A 20,350-nucleotide genomic window follows, 5' to 3' on the forward strand; every position below is an offset into this window, starting at 1 on the left:
TCTCTCTCTCTCTCTCTCTCTGTGTCTGTGTCTCTCTCTCTGTCTCTTTGTGTGTTTCTCTCTCTCTCTGTCTGTGTCCCTCTCTCTGAGTGTGTCTGTGCCGTGTAACAGACGGACAGACACAAACCCAGCCCCACCCCCTTTCCTACCTCCAGTTTCTTGTTCTTCTCTTGAGCCACGTCCGACATCCCCTTCAGCACCTGCTTGGCCTGGTCGTCCTGCGCCGAGTCCTTGCGCCGGCGGAGCCGCATCTTGCGAGCTGCGGGGTCCTTCGTGCCGCTCCCTGGGCACACGCACGATGGGGGTGAGAACCAGCAGCTCTGAGCCCACAAATCCCCAGCCCCCTCCCAGGGCCCCAAGCCGGGTGTGGGACTGTCTGTGCCAGGGCAGCAGAGATGCCACAGCCTGGCAGGAGCCCTCTGCCTCCCTGTGTGCTGCCCCTCCCAGGGGCCGGGATTGCCAGGCTGCTCAGCCAGCCAGCAGCCACCCCCCCACCACTGTCCCCTGCATCACCTGCTGCCACTGCAGCGACAGTGGCGGGCGAGGCCCCAGCCAGGCGCAGCTGGTTCTGCAGGGAGAAGTCAATGTTGTACCACTCGGAGGTTTGGTCCACCGGCTTGGGCGGCATCACCAGGCTGGGGTTCTCCCGCACGTCCAGGACCTGCAGGGACAGAGATGAGCCCCTGGGATGTCGCTCTGCCCTGGGGAGCCGCACCGGGCGGGGGGGAGGGGGAGCCCCTCGTGTCTCATGAGGGGTTAGGGCCTGGGTCTGCCAGCGTCAGGCTCTGGCTGGGCAGGAGAAAAGCTCCCCACGCCGGGGGGGCTGGGATGCCACGGCCTGCCCTGTGAACGCAGGCCAGCGGGCAGGGGTTCCACGCCTGGCGTCCTTCCCGCAGCAGGGCACAGCCGCTGGGGAGACCCGGCCAGGCCCCACAGACCCAGCCGCTGGGTGGCCAAAGGGCTCTTGGCCGGTGCCACCGTGGCAGCCCCTGCCCGGGGATTTGCTGAACCAGGCGGAGAGGCGGCGTCACCAGCAGGACTTGACATGGGGCTAGACCCTCCAGAGCCCCTTAGTCTACTCCTGGCGCTGGTTCGAGCCTCAGGCCCAGACCCGGGTGGGTTTAAGCTCTTGGCTTCCCACCTCTGCGCAGTGGGATTGTCCCCGCTCAGGGCGTTAACTCAGCCAGCCCTTGGCCGGCGGTTGGGACCCAGAGCCGCCGGGGGAGCCGAGCACAGGCTAGAGCTGCTGGTGAGATTGGAGCAGAGCCAGGCCAGTGGGAGCTGCCCCGGCTCAGATCCCCGCAGGGACCAGCTCCCACGGCCGCGCAGGGCCTGGACGTTTGCCCCCAGCTGCCTCACCTCCAGGTCCGTCAGGAAGTGAACAGCCTCCGGCAGCGTGACCAGGCGGTTCTTGTTCAGCACCAGCTTCTTCAGCTTCGTGCACCTGGAGGGGCGGAGGAGGTGCTGGGAGGGGGCCGGTGCCCCAGGGGCAGAGGCCCAGCTCCCAGCAGGGGAGGAAGGAGAGAGGCAGGGTGCGGCCAGCACAGCGCCACCCAGAGGAAGGAGCTGGGGCCGCGGTCACAAGCCAGGGAAGGGGGTTACGGGGCCGGCTCGGCCTCAGCAGCGTTTGGATTTCCCCTGCTCCGCAACTCGGCCAGCTGCCTCGTCCCGCCGGGGCACTGCTCTGCTACAGGCTGCAGGACACACCAAGCCCTTCCCTCCCCGCTGCAGGCACCCACCCGCCCCGACGTGCAGCTCGGCGAGCTCAGTGCCCCGCGGACGTCGGACCGAGTCGTGAGCGCTCAGCCCCCGGGAAGCCTGTTGGGGCGGGACGCTCGGGTGGGCCGGGTCCTTAGCAGCCAGCCCACAGGGTGGCCGTGGCCAGGGAGCTCCACATGCAGTGGGGCTGAGTCACGCTGGGGTCTGGGAAGGCCGTGGGTGCAGCCCCTTGGGCTGACCGGCCCTTTGCAGGTGTCTGGGGGCGGGGGCGTAACAGGCAGCCGGAAGGTGCACAGGGAAGGAGAGGGCCAGGGCTGGCTCCCCTCCCCATCCCCACCCAGCAGCCCCCGGGAGGAGCCCAGCCCAGCTTCTGATTTCCAGAGCCCCCTGGCCAGGCTGGGAGGCAGCTCACCTGCACAGGCTCTCCGGGATCAGCTCCAGGTTGTTGTTGGCTGCCATGAACTCCTCCAGGCTGGCCAGCTTGCCGATGCCCGAGGGAATGCCGTCGAAGTCCAGCTTGTTGGAGTTCAGGTAGAGCTTCTTCAGCTTGCTCAGCTTGCAGATGGCGGACTGGGCCCGGGGAGAGATGAGCCACGGATCAGGGGGCGCCGACAGCCTGGGCCACCGGGCTGTGCAGGGGCTGCTGTGCAGGGCGTCCTGCCAGCCACTAGGGCCACTTGCTTATCTGCTTTGTGCCTCAGTTTCCCCACTGTCCCGCGGGCCTCCCGCACCACTGGGTTACAGACTGTGGGGGAGGGGTTGATGCTATGGCCTGGGGGGCCCTTGGAGCGCTTAGCCTGCCCCAGCCAGGAAAGCACAGCCCTACGACTCAGAGGAGCAGCCAGGGGACCGGTGGGACCAGCCCTTCAGTCTGTGTGTGTCCGGCTGTGGCACTCACAGCTTCACAAGCTAAGGGGCAGTGAAAGCACCACACCCGTCCCGCCCAGCTTGGCCACGGGCGGCTGGCCTGGCTGGAGGTGCCGGCTCTGGGCCCCCTCCCCGCGGGGGTCTGGGGTCCCGCACCACGTACGGGCAGCGAGGTGAGCTGGTTCCGTGACAGGTTGAGGGTCTCCAGCCGGGTCCACTGGTCAATGCACAGGGAGAGCTCGGAGATCTGGTTGCTGCTGAGGTTGAGGCGGCGCAGGCTGGAGAGGGTGTAGAGGCACTCGGGGACCCGGCTCAGCTCGTTCCAGGACAGGTCCACGTCTGGGGAAGAGGAACAGGACAGTGATGCCACCAGCCGGGCTGGGACTGAGTCCACCGGGAGGCCCAGAGGACCCCAAGCTCTGGTGGGCTACACAATAATGGCCAATACATGGACGTGATGCCAGGTCCTGGGCCAACGGGGCAGGCAGCCCAGCTGGCAGCTAACCCGGGCCAGCTCCACCAACCGGTGCCGGGCCAGAGGGGTCGGGCCAGGGCGGGAAGCAGCAGGACCACCCCGCCCCGTGGCTGGTGGCAGCTTGCGCTGGCAAGAGGAAGCTCAGCCGGGCGGCTGTCCCAGTGCACTCTGGGATTGCCGGAGACACGGTGCCAAGGGGTTGCCCGCTGTTACCGGGATCAAGGGCTTCTGGGTAATTCCCCCAGCCACGAGGGGCTGCGTTGTGGGACGGAGGGAGCGGGAGCAGCCGGCCCAGGGGAGACGCACCAGCTGGGGGCTGCCGGCAGGGAAGATGGAGCTGCAGAGACGGGTTCAGAGAGCGTAGGGGGAAAGCCTGGGAGAGTCACCCAGCCAGCAAACCCACTGCTGCACAGAACTGGGGGCAGTCACCGGGTGCCACGTGAGCTGCCGTGGCTTCCTGGGGGCGGGACGCTGCCCGGCTGCGGGCGGAAGGAGACCCGGTGAGGGGCTGCTTCCCCAGGCCCTGCTGCTCTCTCCCCGGGCTCACCCGCCAGGTTGCTCAGGCCCTCCAGGCTGGTGGGCAGGTTGCTCTGGGTGCGCTGAGTGTTCCTCAGGTGCAGGGTCTGCAGAGCCGTCATCGCAGGCAGCTGCCTTCACGTGGGGAGAGAGGGAGAGAGGCCGTCAGGGGAGAGCCGCGGCCAGGGGCTGGGACTGCAGGGCAGGTCCTGGACCGCGGAGGCCTAAGCTCTGGTTCAACAGACAGGGCGGGATTGGCTTAAAACCGCCCTCACCCGGTTCCCAGGGGCTGGGGCCCAGACCACCAGAGCCATCCCCACCCGTGGGAGGCAGAGGGTGGAGGAGCCGGGGGGTGGAGCAGCCCCTCCTTCCTAGAGGCCGCACAGCTGGGCCAGGGCGGAGGCAGGCTGGCCGGGGTGGGGGAGAGGACCAGTCTTTGGGGCTGTGGCCCAAGAAGCTGGACTTATTCAACAGGACTCCAGGGCTGGATCAGGTGGGGCCTGTGGGGGGCAGTGGCTGACGGGACGGGCTCTAGATCAGGCGCCGAGAGGCTGGCCGGGCCCTCTCCCAAAGGGCCCAGTGCAGCAGGAGCGAGGGCCCCCGGTGGGGCTCAGGCGTTTATCGGGGAACAGCCTTGGCGGTTGTCTCTGGGCGGCTGCTTTGCCTCCCCAGTCCCGCGCAACTACAAACCCGCCAAGGATCCAACCGGACCGGGCTCTGCCCAGCCGGACCCAGGAGAGCGGCTGGAAGAATCCAGCCAATGGGGGACCTCTCCCGGGTGTCCCCCCCCAGCAGTGCCAGCCGCCGCCCCCCCAGCCTGCCCCCCGCTACCGGAGCTGGGCGTGCAGCAGGGGGTTGTCGTTCAAGATCAAGGTCTGCAGGTGGACCAGGCGCCTCATCTGTGGCGGGAGGCTCTCCAGCTTGTTCTCGCTCAGGTCCAGGTACAGCAGGTCCGTCAGGTTGATGAACAGCTGGTTGGGGATGTTATCGATGCTGCGGGGGAAGAGGATCCAGGCAGTTACCGGACAGGGGAGCTCCCTCCGCAGGGCCACTGGGGGGATCCTGCTGCACCCGGCGGGGAAGGGGCCGAAAGGCTGGCAGGAGGCTGCAATCCGCCTTGTCTGCAGCACGCAGACACACCCCCAGGCTGGGCCAGCTGCTGTGTATCATCTCCAGGGCAGGGCCCCGCTGCCGGCTGCCACGGGCACCAGCTCACACATCTCCATGGGCAGCAGTCAGTCTGCAGCCGGGGGCAGACACAGCCCAGGCTCCCCCGGGAAGAGGCAGCCGAGCGAGGGACCCAGCCGTGGTGCCCAGGCAGAGAAGGGGGCTCCTCCCGGGGCCGAGAGGGATGAAGGGGTTCCTGGGCGGGAGGAGGAGCTGAGCGGCAGGGTCCCGTTGGAACCAGCCGTGCAGGGAGCTCCAGGCGCCTCTGCCCTCTCCCCGTCACCAGCCCCGGCTCAGCCAGCCCCACCTGTTGTGGCCCAGGTTGAGCACCAGCATGTTCTTGGCATTCTCCAGCTCCCGGGGACACTCCGTGAGCTGGTTGTAGCTCAGGTCCTGCGGGAGGAAGGATGAGGTATGAGGAGAACTCCTCCATCCCAGCCGGCAGTGACCTGCCCAGCTCCAGCCCCCTCCCCTGGCTGGAATCAGCCCCCTCCCGCCACCGCGAGGCTCTCGGGACACACCCACACCCCGGAGCGTGCACTGAGTGCTCTCACCACTGCCCACGTGCCCTCCTGCCTTTCCCATCCGTGTGCAGAATAAATTTTTCTACGTGCACCAAGGCATGTGCGGATGTGCACCACCAGCACAGGCCAAAAGCCTGGCCGTGGGCGCTCGGCTCATCAGCTTGCTGGGAACACTGAGCATGACAGCACCGGCCCCCTGGGGCCTCCCTGCTGGAAAGTTCAACCCAAAAAGCCTAGGGAGACCTAACTTTCCAGGCCCCCCGCCCCCACCAGACCCAGGCCGGAGCTCGGATTCTAGCCCTGGGGCGATATCTCCAGCTCCTACTGATTTCAGCACCTGCCTCCTTCGGTGCCTCTATGCACTACCGGGACCCGGCCTCCCCATCCGGTAACCCAGCTGTGGCTTGTGCTGGCAGGTCACAAGGACACCACGTATTTGGGCTCCCCAGGCCCTGCAGCCAGAAGCAGCTCTTACTTCCTCGGTGTCTTTCAGAGAGCCACTCTTGGACCCGGCAGCTGCCGGGGAGCTCGTGCACCTTGGGGTTTTGGTGTGACACACCGAAACAGTAGCTACTTGGGTGAGGTTTACCTATCTCTCTGCCAGATCATGGTGCTTACAGAACAATGGCTCAGGAATCCCCAAGGATATTCCTGAGCAGATCTGATCAGCTGTAAAACAAAGACGGCTTCCGAGGTCAAGCAAGTGATTACTGTAATGCACTTACCATGCCCCTGATTGGAGGTCAAACTGAGCATTAGCATAACAACCTAAGGTCCTAGGCAGGATCTGGGTTGCATCATGTTAGGTGCTGTACGGACACACAGGAAGAGCTCTGTTCCCTAGTTAACAGCCTGGCAGATCCAATAAGAAAATCATTGCAGCGCTCACAGCTGGGATCTTGGTGAACAAGCACAGCCAGGTTTTTTCAGTAAGGGCTGGGACTGTCAAACCTCCCAAAGGAAGTCAAGCTCCCAGTTCCTGCAGAGGATCCAGGGGAGTTAGGTACTTTTGAACAGGCTCCCTCACAGCAACAGGACAGCACCTTTACCTCCAGGAACCTCAAACAGGCACACCGAGGCCAGGACACAGTTGTAAAGGGTTAATCAAGGACCAACAGATGTTTGCAACATGCTCGTAAGGCCAGGAGAAATACGCTCTAGGTAGGCTTGGAAGAGGGAGATTTTTCCTGGGAAGGGTCAGTAAATGTCGATTTTCCACCACCGATCCACACCCCCGGGGAAAAGTAGTTCTATGGAGAACATGCCAAACTTAGAGACTGGCAAAGTCAGAACAACTCTGCTTGAGACGTGAGAGTTGGACTGAAGCGTAGCCACACTATGGAAACTGACTTAAGATGCTGGCAATTTGTTTTAATGTTTTGAATCTCAACATCTAAAGCCAGCAGCGCTTCCATAAGCTGAGCGCTTGGGCAGCCGCCCAAGAGAGATTCAGGTGTCACCCAGCTGATTTGCAGAGCGGCCACAGCCACAGCGTCCGTTTCTATTGGTGGTGCACATCCCCACATGCCTCAGTGCATAGAACAAAATTTACTCCACCCCGGATGGAAAACAGAGGGAATACAGGAACTATTTACTGACTGTCTGAACCCCCATCCCCACGGTCTCATGAAATGGCGACCATTTCAATTGATCTAAATCTAAAAAATGTTTAAACATAAACGTGCATTAACAGCCACTAAAACTGCAAAATAAATAAAAATCAAATGCCACCTAGTGATGGTTAAAAGCACACCAGTAGGTGGGGCTCGAGACAGCTCTAAGCCATGGTTTATAAGCAACCTTTTGGGCTACTGGACTTCAACAACTTAGGAACCATTTATTAAAACACCCATATATTGATCCTGTGTTGCACTAACCCACTTAACAATGTGCACGAGGACAAAGGAATTCAGAGAAATGGGTATTATAGCCATTTCCAAAGTGGCACAGCCAAGCAAGGGGACTTGCCAGAGCTCACGCGGCAAGTCAGTGGCAGAGTCAGGAACTGAACCCAGCTGTCTGGGCTCTCAGCCTAGGCTCTCATCGCTAGCCGATGCTGCCTCCTTTTTGGGTTGATGAAGGATGCTGATTTCAGGTGCCCTTTTCACTGCCCACTGCTGTGTTTTGCCTGCAGTGACTGGGTTAGGAGAGCAAGGGGCGGGGCTGGGGGGCTCACACGGAACAGCCAGCACATACCAGCACCGAGAGGTCATCCAGCTGGAAGATGTCATCAGGAACACCAGAATTCTTCAGGCTGTTCGCCCGAGCCACGATTGCCTTAAAAGGGGAAGAGATTGATTGTCACAGCTCTGGAGCCAGCTCCTTCGCAAGCCCCTGACTCAACCCCCAGGTCCGAGCCGGGAAAGAGACTCCCCAGATGTGAGCAGGTCCCAGGGGGGCCAAAGGAGGGGGTGAGCAGAGGGCAGCAGCCTGCGGAAGGGTCTGCTGGCTTTGCAGAGGGAGGACGAGGTGGCGAGGGAAGTGCGGGTCACAGGAGAGACGGAAAAACTCCTGTCTTGTGGAAGGGAGGCTGTGGCTTGGGGGAGGGGTGGTTACCAGCTCATTCAGCCTCTCCGTGCTACATCCAAGGGTCTCCTCTGATGCACCACCCCCTCCTCTGCCACTGACGTGCCATGTGACCTCTGGCAAGTCCCTTTGCTTGGCTGTGCCACTTTTGAAACGGGCATAATACCCATCTTTCTGAGTTCCTTTGAGTCACACTTTGCACTAGGGCATGTTGGGTAATGACCGGGCTAGTAACCTGAGCTGGGGGCTAGGAGTCAGGATTCCCCGGGTCTGTTTCTGGCTCTGCCACAACCCGGTCAGCTCCCAACTGTGCCAACAGGTGTTAGGTGCACCCAGCATCCCTCCTGCAGCCAGGGAAGGGCACCAGCACCCACCCCCACCAGGGACAAGCCCCAGCTGCATCAGTTTCCAAGCACGTCAGCGTGGGCCAGCTGGGGCTGAGTGAGGGATGCCTGGATCGAATTGTTTGTCTCTCGCCAGCCTATGCTGGAGACCCCAAACACCTTAGTGCCATGACTGCACCCTGTAAATCAGTTTCTCAGCCAGGCCCTCCGCAAGGAGATCCCCAATTGACAGATGGGGAAACTGAGGCACGGGGCAGTGAAAAGCTCATCCTGCAGCCTGACTCCAGGCAGAAGTCCAAGTGAGTGAGCAATGGCTGTGGGATTAGGTTCTATGTGATGTGGGCACAGTCTGTGACAGAGCCAGACAGAGACCCAGGGAGTCATGATTCCTAGCCCCCAGCTCAGATTACTAGCCTGGTCATTGCCCAATGTGCCCTAGTGCAAAGTGTGACTCAAAGGAACTCAGAAAGACGGGTATCATGCCCATTTCAAAAGTGGGACTGCGCAGCAAAGGGACTTGCCAAAGGTCACGTGGTAAGTCAGTGGCAGAGGCAGGAACAGCTTCCAGAAGTCTGGGCTCTCACCCTTGGCTCTAATCACACAGGCCACCTGTCCCCCCTGGGGCTGCTTCTTCAACAGGGCACAAAATCTCCTTCTCAGAGAGCTGTCCAGGGTTAAAGCCTCATAAACGCTGACAGCGTCAACAGGGGACCACGTGCGCCAAGAGGGACCCCTGCAGCAAGTGGCCAGAAAGACAGCGCCTCTCTCCCCTTGTTTGTAGGGGGGAGGATTCCACCCAGCAACAAGAGGCTTTAAAAGGCAGGAGGCCCCGGCAGCCACTGGAAATGCCCCACAGCCGGAGAGCCAGCCCAGGGCCAGCCCCTTGAAGGAGCAGCCGCCAGGAAGCTGGCCAGCTGGGCGAGAGCGCAGCAAGTGGTTCAGGAAGTTACGAAAGCGAAGTGCGGCGTTTCAGCTCATCCGCCTCCTGGGCAGCAGGGAGGGAGGAGGGCAGGCTGGCTCTTTAGGGACTCAGCTCGCCTTCGGGGGGGGCAGCAGAGCCGGAGCATCAGAGAATCCCACTAGAGAGCAGAAGATCCTTCCTCCCCACGCGAGACGGGCCGACTCCAGCGGCCACTGCCCAGGGAGAGGCAACACCGGGAGCTGCGTGCAGGACGAGCCAGTGTTTGCAGACAAGACCAGCCCCCACGCCGGCAAAGCCCTGGGGCAGGGCCGTGCAACAAGAGGATTCAGCCTCTTGAGCTGGGAGAGTTTCTAAAGCCACATGGCAGAGCTCGTAGCCCCGTTCAGGGGACGAGGGGGCCACCACTCGGCACTGGGGAGCGCAGAGCGTTCCCAACATCCATCAGCCCAGCCTGGGCTGCCACGCTGGGATCCATCCAGTAGAATCGTAGAATCCCTGGGCTGGAAGGGACCTCAGGAGGTCATTGAGTCCAGCCCCCTGCCCAAAGCAGGATCAACACCGACTAAATCATCCCAGCCAGGACCTTGTCAAGCTGGGACTTAAAAACCTCCAGGGATGGAGATCCCACCACCTGTCTAGGCAACACATTCCAGTGCTTCACCCCCCTCCTGGGCAAATAGTTTTTCTTAATATCCAACCTACTCCTCCCCCACCACAACTTGAGACCACTGCTCCTTGTTCTGCCACCTGTCACCACTGAGAACAGCCCTTCTCCATCCTCTCTAGAGCCCCCTTCAGAAAGTTGAAGGCTGCCATTAAATCACCCTTTAGTCTTCTCTTCTGTAAACTAAACAAGCCGCAATCCCTCTGCCTCTCCTTGGCGGTCACGTGCTCCAGCACCTGAATCATTTTGTCACCCTCCCCTGGATGCTCTCCAGCACTCGCACGTGCTGTGTGTAACAGGGGCCCAGAACTGGACACAATACTCCAGATGTGGCCCCACCAGTGTCAAATACAGGGAAATAATCACTTCCCTACATCGGCTGGCAATGCTCCTCCTCATGCAGCCCTATATGCCATGAGCCTTCTTGGCTACAAGGCCACACTGCTGATTTGTGTCCAGCCTCTCATCCGCTGTAACGCCCAGGACCTTCTCTGCAGGACTGCTGCTTGGCCAGTTGGTCCCCAACCTGGGATTATTCCATCCTAAGTGCAGGACTCTGCACTTCTCCTTGCTGAACCTCATCAGATTTCCTTTGGCCCAATCCTCCCATTCATCTAGGTCGCTCCCTATCCCTGCCCTCCAGCGTGTCTACCTCTCCTGCAAGCTTAGGGCCATCCGCGAGGTTGCTGTGGGTGCGATCCATCCCCTCGTCCAGGTCACTAATGAAGATGTTGAACAAAACCAGCCCCAGGACCAACCCTTGGGGTGGACAACTGACACACCCAGAGCAGGTTCATTTCCTACAGTGGACGAGGAGAGGCCAGCAGTGAAGGGGTGGCTGCCGCGTGCCTGCAGAGAGAGACTCTCTCCTGGTGCAGCCAGGGGCTGGGGCAGAGGGACCCAGCGCAGGTTACTCACCCGGAGGCAGGGCAGGCCAGAGAGCTCCCCGTGGAGCGTGGTAAGGTTGTTGTGACTCACGGACAGATGCTCCTGTTCGGAAAGCGAAGGACAAACGCCTGGTTACCAACCCAATGGAAACCCAGGGGAGAACTGTGATGCCGTTTGCCGCCACCGCGCTGGTTGCTTGGTGTGAGCCTTCTACCCCTTCTCTCTTTAGGGCACCTAGCTCTCTGGGGCTGGGACTGACTGTGCAGCACCTAACAGCGCAGGACCCCACCAGCCTGCACCTAAACAGTGTTTTGGTGCTTCCAAAGAAAAAGAAAGGGCCCTCCCACCACTGCCACCCCGCCAGGCGCCCCAGCCCCAAGCTGCGCCCCGAGCACCCTTCCCCGAGGCCCAACCATGCCAGCTTCCTTGGCAAAAACGTGGTCTTTACAGCCCCGGGATGCCACAGGGCTGGCTGATACGCGAGGAGAGGTCCCAGCGTTTGCTTTCGTCAGGCCACCGGACGCTGGGATTTCCCGCTGAGGAATAGTCACCCTGCTGCGATGTGCTGGCGCAGCTAAATCGCCCCAGTTAGAGCTCGGGTTCTTTCAACTCCCTGATGTTCCGCAGACTTCCTGAGCAGTCTTGGCCACACCACTCTCTCTGTGCCTCAGTTTACTATATCCCTGACCGGTGTCACGAGGAGGAACGCACCCACAGACTGTGAGGGGCTAAGATGAACACCTAGGCTAGCGGAGCACCACCAGGGTGAAGCATCTGAAGAACCGTGGATGGAAAGCACCAGTGGAAACTAGGCACAGCGATAGAAAGAGCACCTGGGAGCGAAAGTGACCGCAGACTGAACGGGCACGGAAGACAAGTGAAGGTGAGTGAACTATTTTAGTCTGGTTGCGAACAGAAATCAAAGGACGGGGGCTCCTTTAAAGCAGGGCTCAGCCACCTTTCCCGGGGGAGGCCTGAAACGGGACCTTTTGACCTCTACGTACGGGCCGAGTGCTGCTGATACTTTTTGAAGTCGCTAAGGCCATGTCTAGACTAACCCCCAGCGTGGAAGGGGACACGGTAACTAGGGAGTCGGGAGATTCCTAATGAAGTGCTGCGGTGCAGATCAGCATTTTATCAGGCTAAATCTCCCCCGCGGCAACTTCGACGTGCCGGGTTGTGTGTAGCCGCGGGTCAGCGGCGGGTCCTTCGAAGCCGCCGCGGGGGATTTAGCAGCACTTCCTTAGTAATCTCCCAACGCCCTAATTACCAGGCTCCCTTCGAAGCTGGGGGATAGCTGAGACACAACCTAATAGTCCTACTTACAACAGCTTCATTCATAAATAAATAAATGAAGTGCGGAGCTTTACTGTTTAGGGGGCGGTTGGTAGCATTAGCTGGTCTTTTGTTAACCCACAGGTGGCCTGGCTTTGAGCCAGCTCCTGGCTGCATGGGGGAGGTGGGGCGGGGCTGAGCTCCCACCTTATGTGCTGATGAAAATCAGCTCATGCGCCACTCTGGGCAAACCCGCTGGAGGTTGCTGACCCCTGATTTAAAGCCATTCACACAATCGTAGAGCTGGAGAGGTCATCACACCCCTGGCACTCAGGGCAGGACCAAGCTCCCCCCAGACCACCCCAATAGCTGTTCATCTAACCTACTGATGGACAAGGAAGGTCTCCCATCAACCGCTCTCAGTGAGGACGGCCATGTAAGTTGATCACAGATCAATCGATTGTAGCTAGGCAAGTGCAGGAGTTAGAATTGTGTATCTGCAGTCAACTTATTTCCCAAACTCTTGTTCCTAATGTCCAACCCACACCCCCCCTTGCTGCAATTTAAGCCCGTTTTACTCATCAAAAGCTCCCCTCTTGCAGACACTGATGAGCAGGCGTAACTTGACCCATGTGTGTCATCCCATTGACCCCCCGAAATAACTCATGACTGAAGTCTCGCATGCATGCAGCGGCCAGACTGACAGCCAGGACAGCACCAGTCACTCAGGCAATGAGATTCACAGGGGCTGTGGTTAGAAATGAGAGTTTTAACCGGACAAGTTTCTGCTAAAGATAATCTGAAAAGAAAAAAACCAACAACCCGGGATCCGAGCCCCTTTTTGTTTCTTTATGGTGCAGAAAGCAGGCCAGAAAGGAAGTCAGCTTGTCTGCCTCATTCGCCATTCAGAGCTCGCCTGCTAAGCGAGGCTCTAGGAAGTGCTCGTAAAGCTAGGACGGACACACAGACTCCGTGGTCCTTGGGAATGGCTTCTTGGAGCTCCTGGACAAGACAGGCCAAAGAAAACCACAGAGCAGTTCCCACCTCAAACCCGTAACTGCTGAGTGAGCTACACCACATCTTTGAGACAGACGCCCGGGTTGAGATTCAGACGTCAAGTGATGGTGAATTCCCCCCTTTCCTCGCGTCACAAGGCGGTGAAAGCCAACTGGCAGTGGGACAGAGCGTGCCCCATCTGGCACAGGGGAATGTCGCTCTTGGTTTCATTCCAACAACCAATGCGCACTGTAGTTGCAGCGTGTCTTTGGTCTAACCTCGAGCCCCTGGACTAAGTTGGGGAGCTCCCACTGGGCATCTCCTGAGCAGTCCTCCAGGAAACCCAGGGAGAAGCACATTGGTGTTCCTGACACGCGTGGGGGCGGGGAGGGGCAGGTGAGTGGAATTTAAAGACCTTTCAGGTTTGCTTTAAAGCAAAAGACCAAAGCCCCATTTTTAAAGGTTCTTTAGAGTCACCCTTTGAGGGACAGCATGTGCGTGCGTGCACACAGGAACGCACAGCACAGGAGAGAGTGTGGCCTAGCAGACAGAGCACCAGACCCAACGCAAGGGTTTTATTCCTGGCTTGGCCGCTGGCCTACTGGGTGAGTGATGGCAAGTCACGTCACTCCCTGGTGCCTCAGTTTCACTTCTGCGAAATGGGGATAGTCACACAGCCCTCCTTTGAGCAGCTCTTTGAGATGCATGGCTGAAAAGCATTAGTTATGAACTAGCTATTAGCACGAGGGTAGGGGCAGATGTCAGGTGGGTCTGCCTGCCCCCCTTGCTTTCTGTTGGAAGCCTGCCAGCCCCGCTCTCAGCGGCTGCACGTGATCGCCTGCATTCGACGCACACCCTGCCCCAAAGGCCAGCTTCCCAAGGAGCATCCGAGCAGCAGCGGGGGCCTCAGGCCACTCTTACCAGTTTCTGGAGGGAAGAGAGCTCCTCCGGCAGGTAGCACAGGCCCGTCCTGTTCAGCTTCAGCCATCGCAAGCTGGTCATGGACTTCACATGGTCAGGAAAATAGCCACCCTTAGCGAGGGGAGAGAAAGAGCCACTTTACAGCATCCCCGGGGCAGAGCAATGGGCCTTGCCAGGTTCCTCAACCACCGGAGCTCAGTCCGTCGAGCCCTGTGCTCTGCTCTGACACCCTCCCCGCAGCACAGGTGAAACCAACCACAGCCCCTTTCCCAGGAGCCCTGCTCAACATGCCCACGCGGCAGGCTGCTCCGACAGCCTCTGACTTACAGGAACAACCCTTCAGGGAGATGCAGGTGGAAGTCGCAGGCACCAGGAGGCTGCTGCATTGGACTGTCATGGACACAGCTGGGTGGGACCCAGAGCAGCACTCTGGTGCCTCCACCCCCAGGGCTCTCAACCTGACAACCTCCACTTTGCGACCTCCCCTCCCATGACAACAGCACCTCCTTGCTGTGGGGCTCTGACCCATCCCCTCCACGATGTATTTCCCTGCTTATGCAGCTGAGGATCACGCTTGTCCCCTCAGCACAGAACACTGGTGGCTGCAGGTGCCTGGCCTAGCGGCTTTAGCAATGCAGCCATGCCCTGCTAGGATCAGCCCGGGGAGCTGACCCAGGAGGGGAACACGTCCCTAGGAAGACATGAATGGAGCCAGGCTCAGGCAGGGCAGGTAACGTTAGGGGCTGGCAGGCAGCATGATTCACTGCCACCAGCTGGCCCTGATTCTGCTGAGGCCCAAGCAGACGTGTCACTTCGTTCACAAGCGCATGCCCGGGGCGCCAGAGGAGCGTGTCCTGCATACATTTCGGTCGTTGCAAGACAGCGGCCTTAGCGGTGGGTTGTCGCCTCTGTTCAGAAGACGACGAGCTTTCCAAGGGCCAGCCCAGCCTCCAGAGCCCGACCCGGGGAGCGGAAGGGCAGCCGGACACAGGCCCCTGCAAGAAACGGCCTTTCTACTGGACGAAAGGGGTAACCCAGATTGCTAAGCAGGCCCTTCCGCACAGTTGCACCGCCTGTTTCACAACCCTGCCGGACCCTGGGCCCATCCCCAGTCGTACCAAGAGGTGCTCACCGGCGGGGCACCACTGGCATGCGCAGGGCCTAACCCAGTCATGGGCAACCCTTAATAGTGGGCGGAGGGCACATAAGAACATAAGAATGGCCATACTGGGTCAGACCAAAGGTCCATCAAGCCCAGCATCCCATCTGCCGACGGTGGCCAATGCCAGGTGCCCCAGAGAAGGAGAACAGAAGACAAGTGATTTATCTCCTGCCATCCATCTCCTGCCCTTGTTCTGAAGGCTAGGGCACCATACTTTATCCCTGGCTAATAGCCATTTATGGACCTGACCTGCAAAAATTTATCAAGCTCTTTTTTAAACCCTAATAGAGTCCTGGCCTTCACAGCCTCCTCGGGCAAGGAGTTCCACAGGTTGACTGTGCGCTGTGTGAAGAAAAATTTCCTTTTATTAGTTTTGAACCTACTACCCATCAATTTCATTTGGTGTCCCCTAGTTCTTGTATTATGGGAAAAGGTAAATAATTTTTCTATATTCACTTTCTCCACACCATTCATGATTTTATATACCTCTATCATATCGCCCCTCAATCGCCTCTTTTCCAAACTGAAAAGTCCCAGTCTCTCTAGCCTCTCCCCATATGGGACCCTTTCCAAGCCCCTAATCATCTTAGTCGCCCTTTTCTGAACCTTTTCTAATGCCAATATATCTTTTTTGAGGTGAGGAGACCACATCTGCACGCAGTACTCGAGATGTGGGCGTACCATAGTTTTATATAGGGGAAGTATGATATCTTTTGTCTTATTATCGATCCCTTTTTTAATAATTCCTAACATCCTATTTGCCTTACTAACTGCCGCTGCACACTGCGTGGATGTCTTCAGAGAACTACCCACTATAACTCCAAGATCCCTTTCCTGATCTGTCGTAGCTAAATTTGACCCCATCATGTAGTACGTGTAATTTGGGTTATTTTTTCCAACATGCATTACCTTACACTTACCCACATTAAATTTCATTTGCCATTTTGCTGCCCAATCACTCAGTTTGCTGAGATCTTTTTGTAGTTCTTCACAATCCCTTTTGCTTTTGACTGTCCTGAACAACTTGGTGTCATCTGCAAACTTTGCCACCTCACTGCTTACCTCATTTTCTAGATCATTGATGAACAAGTTGAACAGGATCGGTCCCAGGACTGAGCCCTGGGGAACACCACTAGTTACCCCCCTCCATTGTGAAAATTTACCATTTATTCCAACCCTTTGTTTTCTGTCTTTTAACCAATTCCCGATCCATGAAAGGACCTTTCCTCCTATCCCATGACCACCTAATTTACATAAAAGCCTTTGGTGTGGGACCGTGTCAAAGGCTTTCTGGAAATCTAGGTATATTATGTCCACTGGGTGCCCCTTGTCCGCATGTTTATTAACCCCTTCAAAGAATTCTAATAGATTAGACAGACACGACTTCCCTCTGCAGAAACCATGCTGACTTTTGCCCAACAATTCGTGCTCTTCTATGTGCCTTGCAATTTTACTCTTTACTAGTGTTTCTACTAATTTACCTGGTACTGATGTTAAACTTATCGGTCTATAATTGCCAGGATCTCCTCTAGAGCCTTTTTTAAATATTGGTGTTATATTGGCCGTCTTCCAGTCATTTGGTACCAAAGTGGATTTAAAGGATAGGTTACAAACCACTGTTAATAACTCCGCAATTTCACATTTGAGTTCTTTCAGAACCCTTGGGTGAATGCCATCTGGTCCTGGAGACTTGTTACTATTCAGCTTATCAATTAATTCCAAAACCTCCTCTAATGTCACTTCAATCTGAGTGAGTTCCTCAGATTTGTCGCCTAAAAAGGCTGGCTCAGATTTAGGAACCTCTGTAACATCTTCAGCCGTGAAGACTGAAGCAAAGAAATCATTTAATCGCTCCGCAATGGCACTGTCTTCCTTGATCGCTCCTTTTATATCTTTATCATCCAAGGGCCCCACTGCTTTTTTAGCAGGCTTCCTGCTTCTAATGTATTTAAAAACATTTTACTATTGTTTCTTGAATTTTTGGCTAGCTGTTCCTCAAACTCTTTTTTGGCTTTTCTTACTACATTATGACAGTTAATTTGGGAGTGTTTATGTTCCTTTCTATTTTCCTCACTAGGATTTGACTTCCACTTTTTAAAAGCTGCCCTTTTCTCTCTCACTGCCTTTTTAACATGGCTGTTTAGCCATGGTGGTTCTTTGTTAGGTCTCTTACTGTGTTTTTTTATTTGGGGTATACATTTAAGTTGGGCCTCTAGTATGGTGTCTTTAAACAGTTTCCATGCAGCTTCCAGGGATTTTAGTTTAATTACTCTACCTTTTAGTTTCTGTTTAACTAGCTTCCTCATTTTAGTGTAATTCCCCTTTTTGAAATTAAATGCCAGAGTGTTTGACCGCTGCGGTGTTCTTCCCAACACAGGAATATTAAAAGTTATTATATTGTGGTCACTATTTCCAAGCGGTCCAGTAACAGTTACCTCTTGGACCAGATCCTGCGTTCCAGTCAAGACTAGATCGAGAATCGACTCTCCCCTTGTGGGTTCCTGTACTAGCTGCTCCAAGAAGCAGTCATTTAAGGCATCAAGAAATTTAATCTCTGAATCCCGTCCTGAGGTGACATGCACCCAATCAATATGGGGATAATTGAAATCTCCTATTATTACTGTGTTTTTTATTTTGATAGCCTCTCTAATCTCCCTTAACATTTCAGCATCACTATCACTGTCCTGGTTAGGTGGTCGGTAATATATTCCTAATGCCATATTCATATTAGAGGAATGAATTGTTATCCATAATGATTCTATGGAACATTTTGATTCCTTTAGGATTTTTACTTCATTTGATTCTATATTATCCTTCACATATAGTACCACTCCGCCACCCGCACGACCTGTTCTGTCTTTCCGATATAATTTATATCCCGGTATGATAGTGTCCCACTGATTGTCCTCATTCCACCATGTTTCTGAGATGCCTATTATGTCAACTTCCTCCTTTGATATGAGGTACTCCAGTTCACCCATCTTATTAGACAGACTCCTAGCATTAGTGTAAAAGCATGTTAGAAAACTACCACTATTTATATGTCCGCCTTTCACAGACGTGGTGGATTTTTTTATGCACGATTGTTTTACATCTGATCTTGCCCATATATTATTTCCCACGTTCCCTATCTGACTAACTTCTAGGGAATCCCTGTCTATGGAGCCTCGTGTAAGAGAAGTCTCCGTCCGATCCAGGTGCTCCCCCGCACCAATCGGCTTTCCCCCACCTCTTAGTTTAAAAACTGCTCTATGGCCCGTCTTCGCCTCCGTGGGCCACAGCAGTCGGCAGTGCATTCGGGCTCCACCTGCGCCCTGCAGATCCCCGGCTACCCCTTTCCTCAATGAGCCTCTCACACAGGGGGGCACCGGTGCCCCACACTTACCCGCTCCCCCCGCACTGTGGGAGCCACAAATCACGTGATTCGTGCTCCGTCCCCGCTCCTCCTCTGTCCCAGAGCTGGAATGCTGCAAATCAGGGGCTCCCCAGGCTGCAGGTTACACACCACAGGCCTATGTTAAACCACCTTCCAATGCAGCCGGGCCCACCCTGAAAGGGGGCAGCCAGGGGGGCTCCCTTGTTTTGGGGAGGTTAATTGCCAAGGAAGAGCCTGAATTTTAACCTCAGAGGAGGTGACATCTCTGAATGCCCCCTCAAGGGTCAGCAGAGCTGTGATGCTACCCAGGTCCTGGCATGGGGCAGCCAGAGCTCATTTATCTGCCCCCTCCGGTTACAGCTTCACCACGCTACATGTAGCGCTCTGGGTCATGCTCCGTAGTCTCAGAGTCAGCTGATGCATGCACAAAACATCAGCCACGTCCTCCGAGCGCCAGGCAAGTCCCTGAAGTGCCAACACACAAGCAAAATCACCAGGGCCAAGTGCAAGTAACAGGCAGAGGAAGACAGGCCGGCCTGCGGAACTACCGGCACCCCAGCAGCAATTAACCCCTGGTTGGTGCTCGGGCTGGGGAAACAACTCAGGAGAGCAGCGCTCCCAAGGAGAAGGGGAACCTGAGGGTCAGAGCAGGGGACTAGGAGCAACCTGAGTCCTAATTCTGCCAGGGCGACCTTGGGCAATTCATTCCACTTCATGTGTTCTCCGTCACAGGCCTGGGGCTTTTTTCTTTCTCAGCCCCTCCCTCCACCCAGTATAAAAGCTCCATGGCCCAATCCAGCTGTACCACCCCAGCTGTTCTTCTGCATATAAAAGCCAGGGGGGCAGCAAGCAGGGGCCTGGTCCCTATGCCACAAGGGCCCCATGAAACTAAACTGCTGAGGTTTCAGCTTCAGTCCCAGGCTGGCAGGCCTCAGGGCCCAAGGCTTCAGCTCCACACCGGGTGACGCTGGCTTTCTGCCTTGGACCCCAGGAAGTCTGACCCTGCTGGGAGGCAGCATTCCCTGTAAGCTGAGCACTTGGGCGGCCACCCAGGAGTGATTCAGGGACCGCTTGGGTGATCAGCAGAGCGCCCAGCGCGGGCAGTGTGTGTTTCTATGGGTGGTGCACACTGCGCGTGCCCCAGCGCACGTGACAAAATTTATTCTGCACGTGGATGGAAAAAGTGAGCAGGAACTCTGCTTGGCCACGCCCCAAAACCTGTGGGGGGGTCCCCACAGTGCCGGCTGAGAAGCCCTGGTTGTGGGTAATACTCCCCACCCCCCAGCAGGGATCAGGAGCACGAATTCTTTGCACTGCTCCCAGCCCTGCGTTGGCAACGCTAAACGGGAGCCAGGCGGCCGCGCAGAACATCCCCGAGGAACCCCAGCCACGCCCCGGGCGCCTGCCAGGGGCTCCAGCGCGACCCCCGGGCCCAGGAAGGGGCTCGGAACCTGCCCCGGCAGCTCTGCCGCGACCACGCGGTCCCCCCACCCCGCAAATCAGCTGACACCCCTGGGGTCAGCCCGCCCCGGGCCGCTCTCAGGCCCCGCAGGGGGGAGCCGCGGTCTATAATTAGCCCCGCAGGAAGCAGGCAGGGCCCGTCCCGGCCCGGCGCACGGGGCCCCCCGGTACCTTGAAGTCGTTCCCGCTGAGATCCACGCCCCGGATGAAGGGCAGCACGCCCGTGGCAGCCATTGCTCCGCGGCGGCTGCTCGCTGGCAGGGCGTGTTGCAGCGACACCCGGCCCCCGAGGAAGCAGGGGCCGGCCCTGCGCGCACGGAGCGGCGGGCAGCCCGGCCGGCCGCCTCCTTTAACCCCTTCCTTGGCAAACTCCTCCGGCTCAGAGGCAGCCGGCTTGCAACCCGCCCCCGTGAGCGGGGACTGCCGCTGCCGGTCCCGTGCGGACACCCACTTGGGGGTGAACCCCCGTTAGCTGGGGCTGGGGGGAACCTGCCCCATTCTCCTACCTGTGGGCGCTTGCAGCCAGAGGTGGGAAAAGTACCCCAAA

General features: G+C 57.6%; 1 protein-coding gene across 1 annotated transcript in view; it reads right to left on the minus strand.

The window, feature by feature from the left end:
• Positions 1 to 20,126, minus strand: part of FLII (FLII actin remodeling protein) — a 32,306-nt gene extending 12,180 nt beyond the window's left edge. Inside the window, exons 1-12 of the mRNA XM_075010657.1 lie at positions 19,975 to 20,126; positions 13,805 to 13,915; positions 10,643 to 10,714; positions 7,465 to 7,545; positions 5,052 to 5,137; positions 4,409 to 4,570; positions 3,609 to 3,712; positions 2,750 to 2,925; positions 2,132 to 2,289; positions 1,360 to 1,444; positions 514 to 661; positions 150 to 283 (exon numbers count right to left, since the gene is read on the minus strand). Of these exons, the coding sequence (XP_074866758.1) occupies positions 150 to 283; positions 514 to 661; positions 1,360 to 1,444; positions 2,132 to 2,289; positions 2,750 to 2,925; positions 3,609 to 3,712; positions 4,409 to 4,570; positions 5,052 to 5,137; positions 7,465 to 7,545; positions 10,643 to 10,714; positions 13,805 to 13,915; positions 19,975 to 20,037 (1,380 nt within the window). The 5' untranslated portion in view covers positions 20,038 to 20,126. The remainder of the gene's footprint in view (positions 1 to 149; positions 284 to 513; positions 662 to 1,359; positions 1,445 to 2,131; positions 2,290 to 2,749; positions 2,926 to 3,608; positions 3,713 to 4,408; positions 4,571 to 5,051; positions 5,138 to 7,464; positions 7,546 to 10,642; positions 10,715 to 13,804; positions 13,916 to 19,974) is intronic.
• Between the last annotated feature and the right edge of the window lie 224 nt (positions 20,127 to 20,350).

This window comes from Carettochelys insculpta, chromosome 16 (assembly GCF_033958435.1).
Source record: "Carettochelys insculpta isolate YL-2023 chromosome 16, ASM3395843v1, whole genome shotgun sequence".
In the NCBI taxonomy this organism is placed as follows: Eukaryota; Metazoa; Chordata; order Testudines; family Carettochelyidae; genus Carettochelys; species Carettochelys insculpta.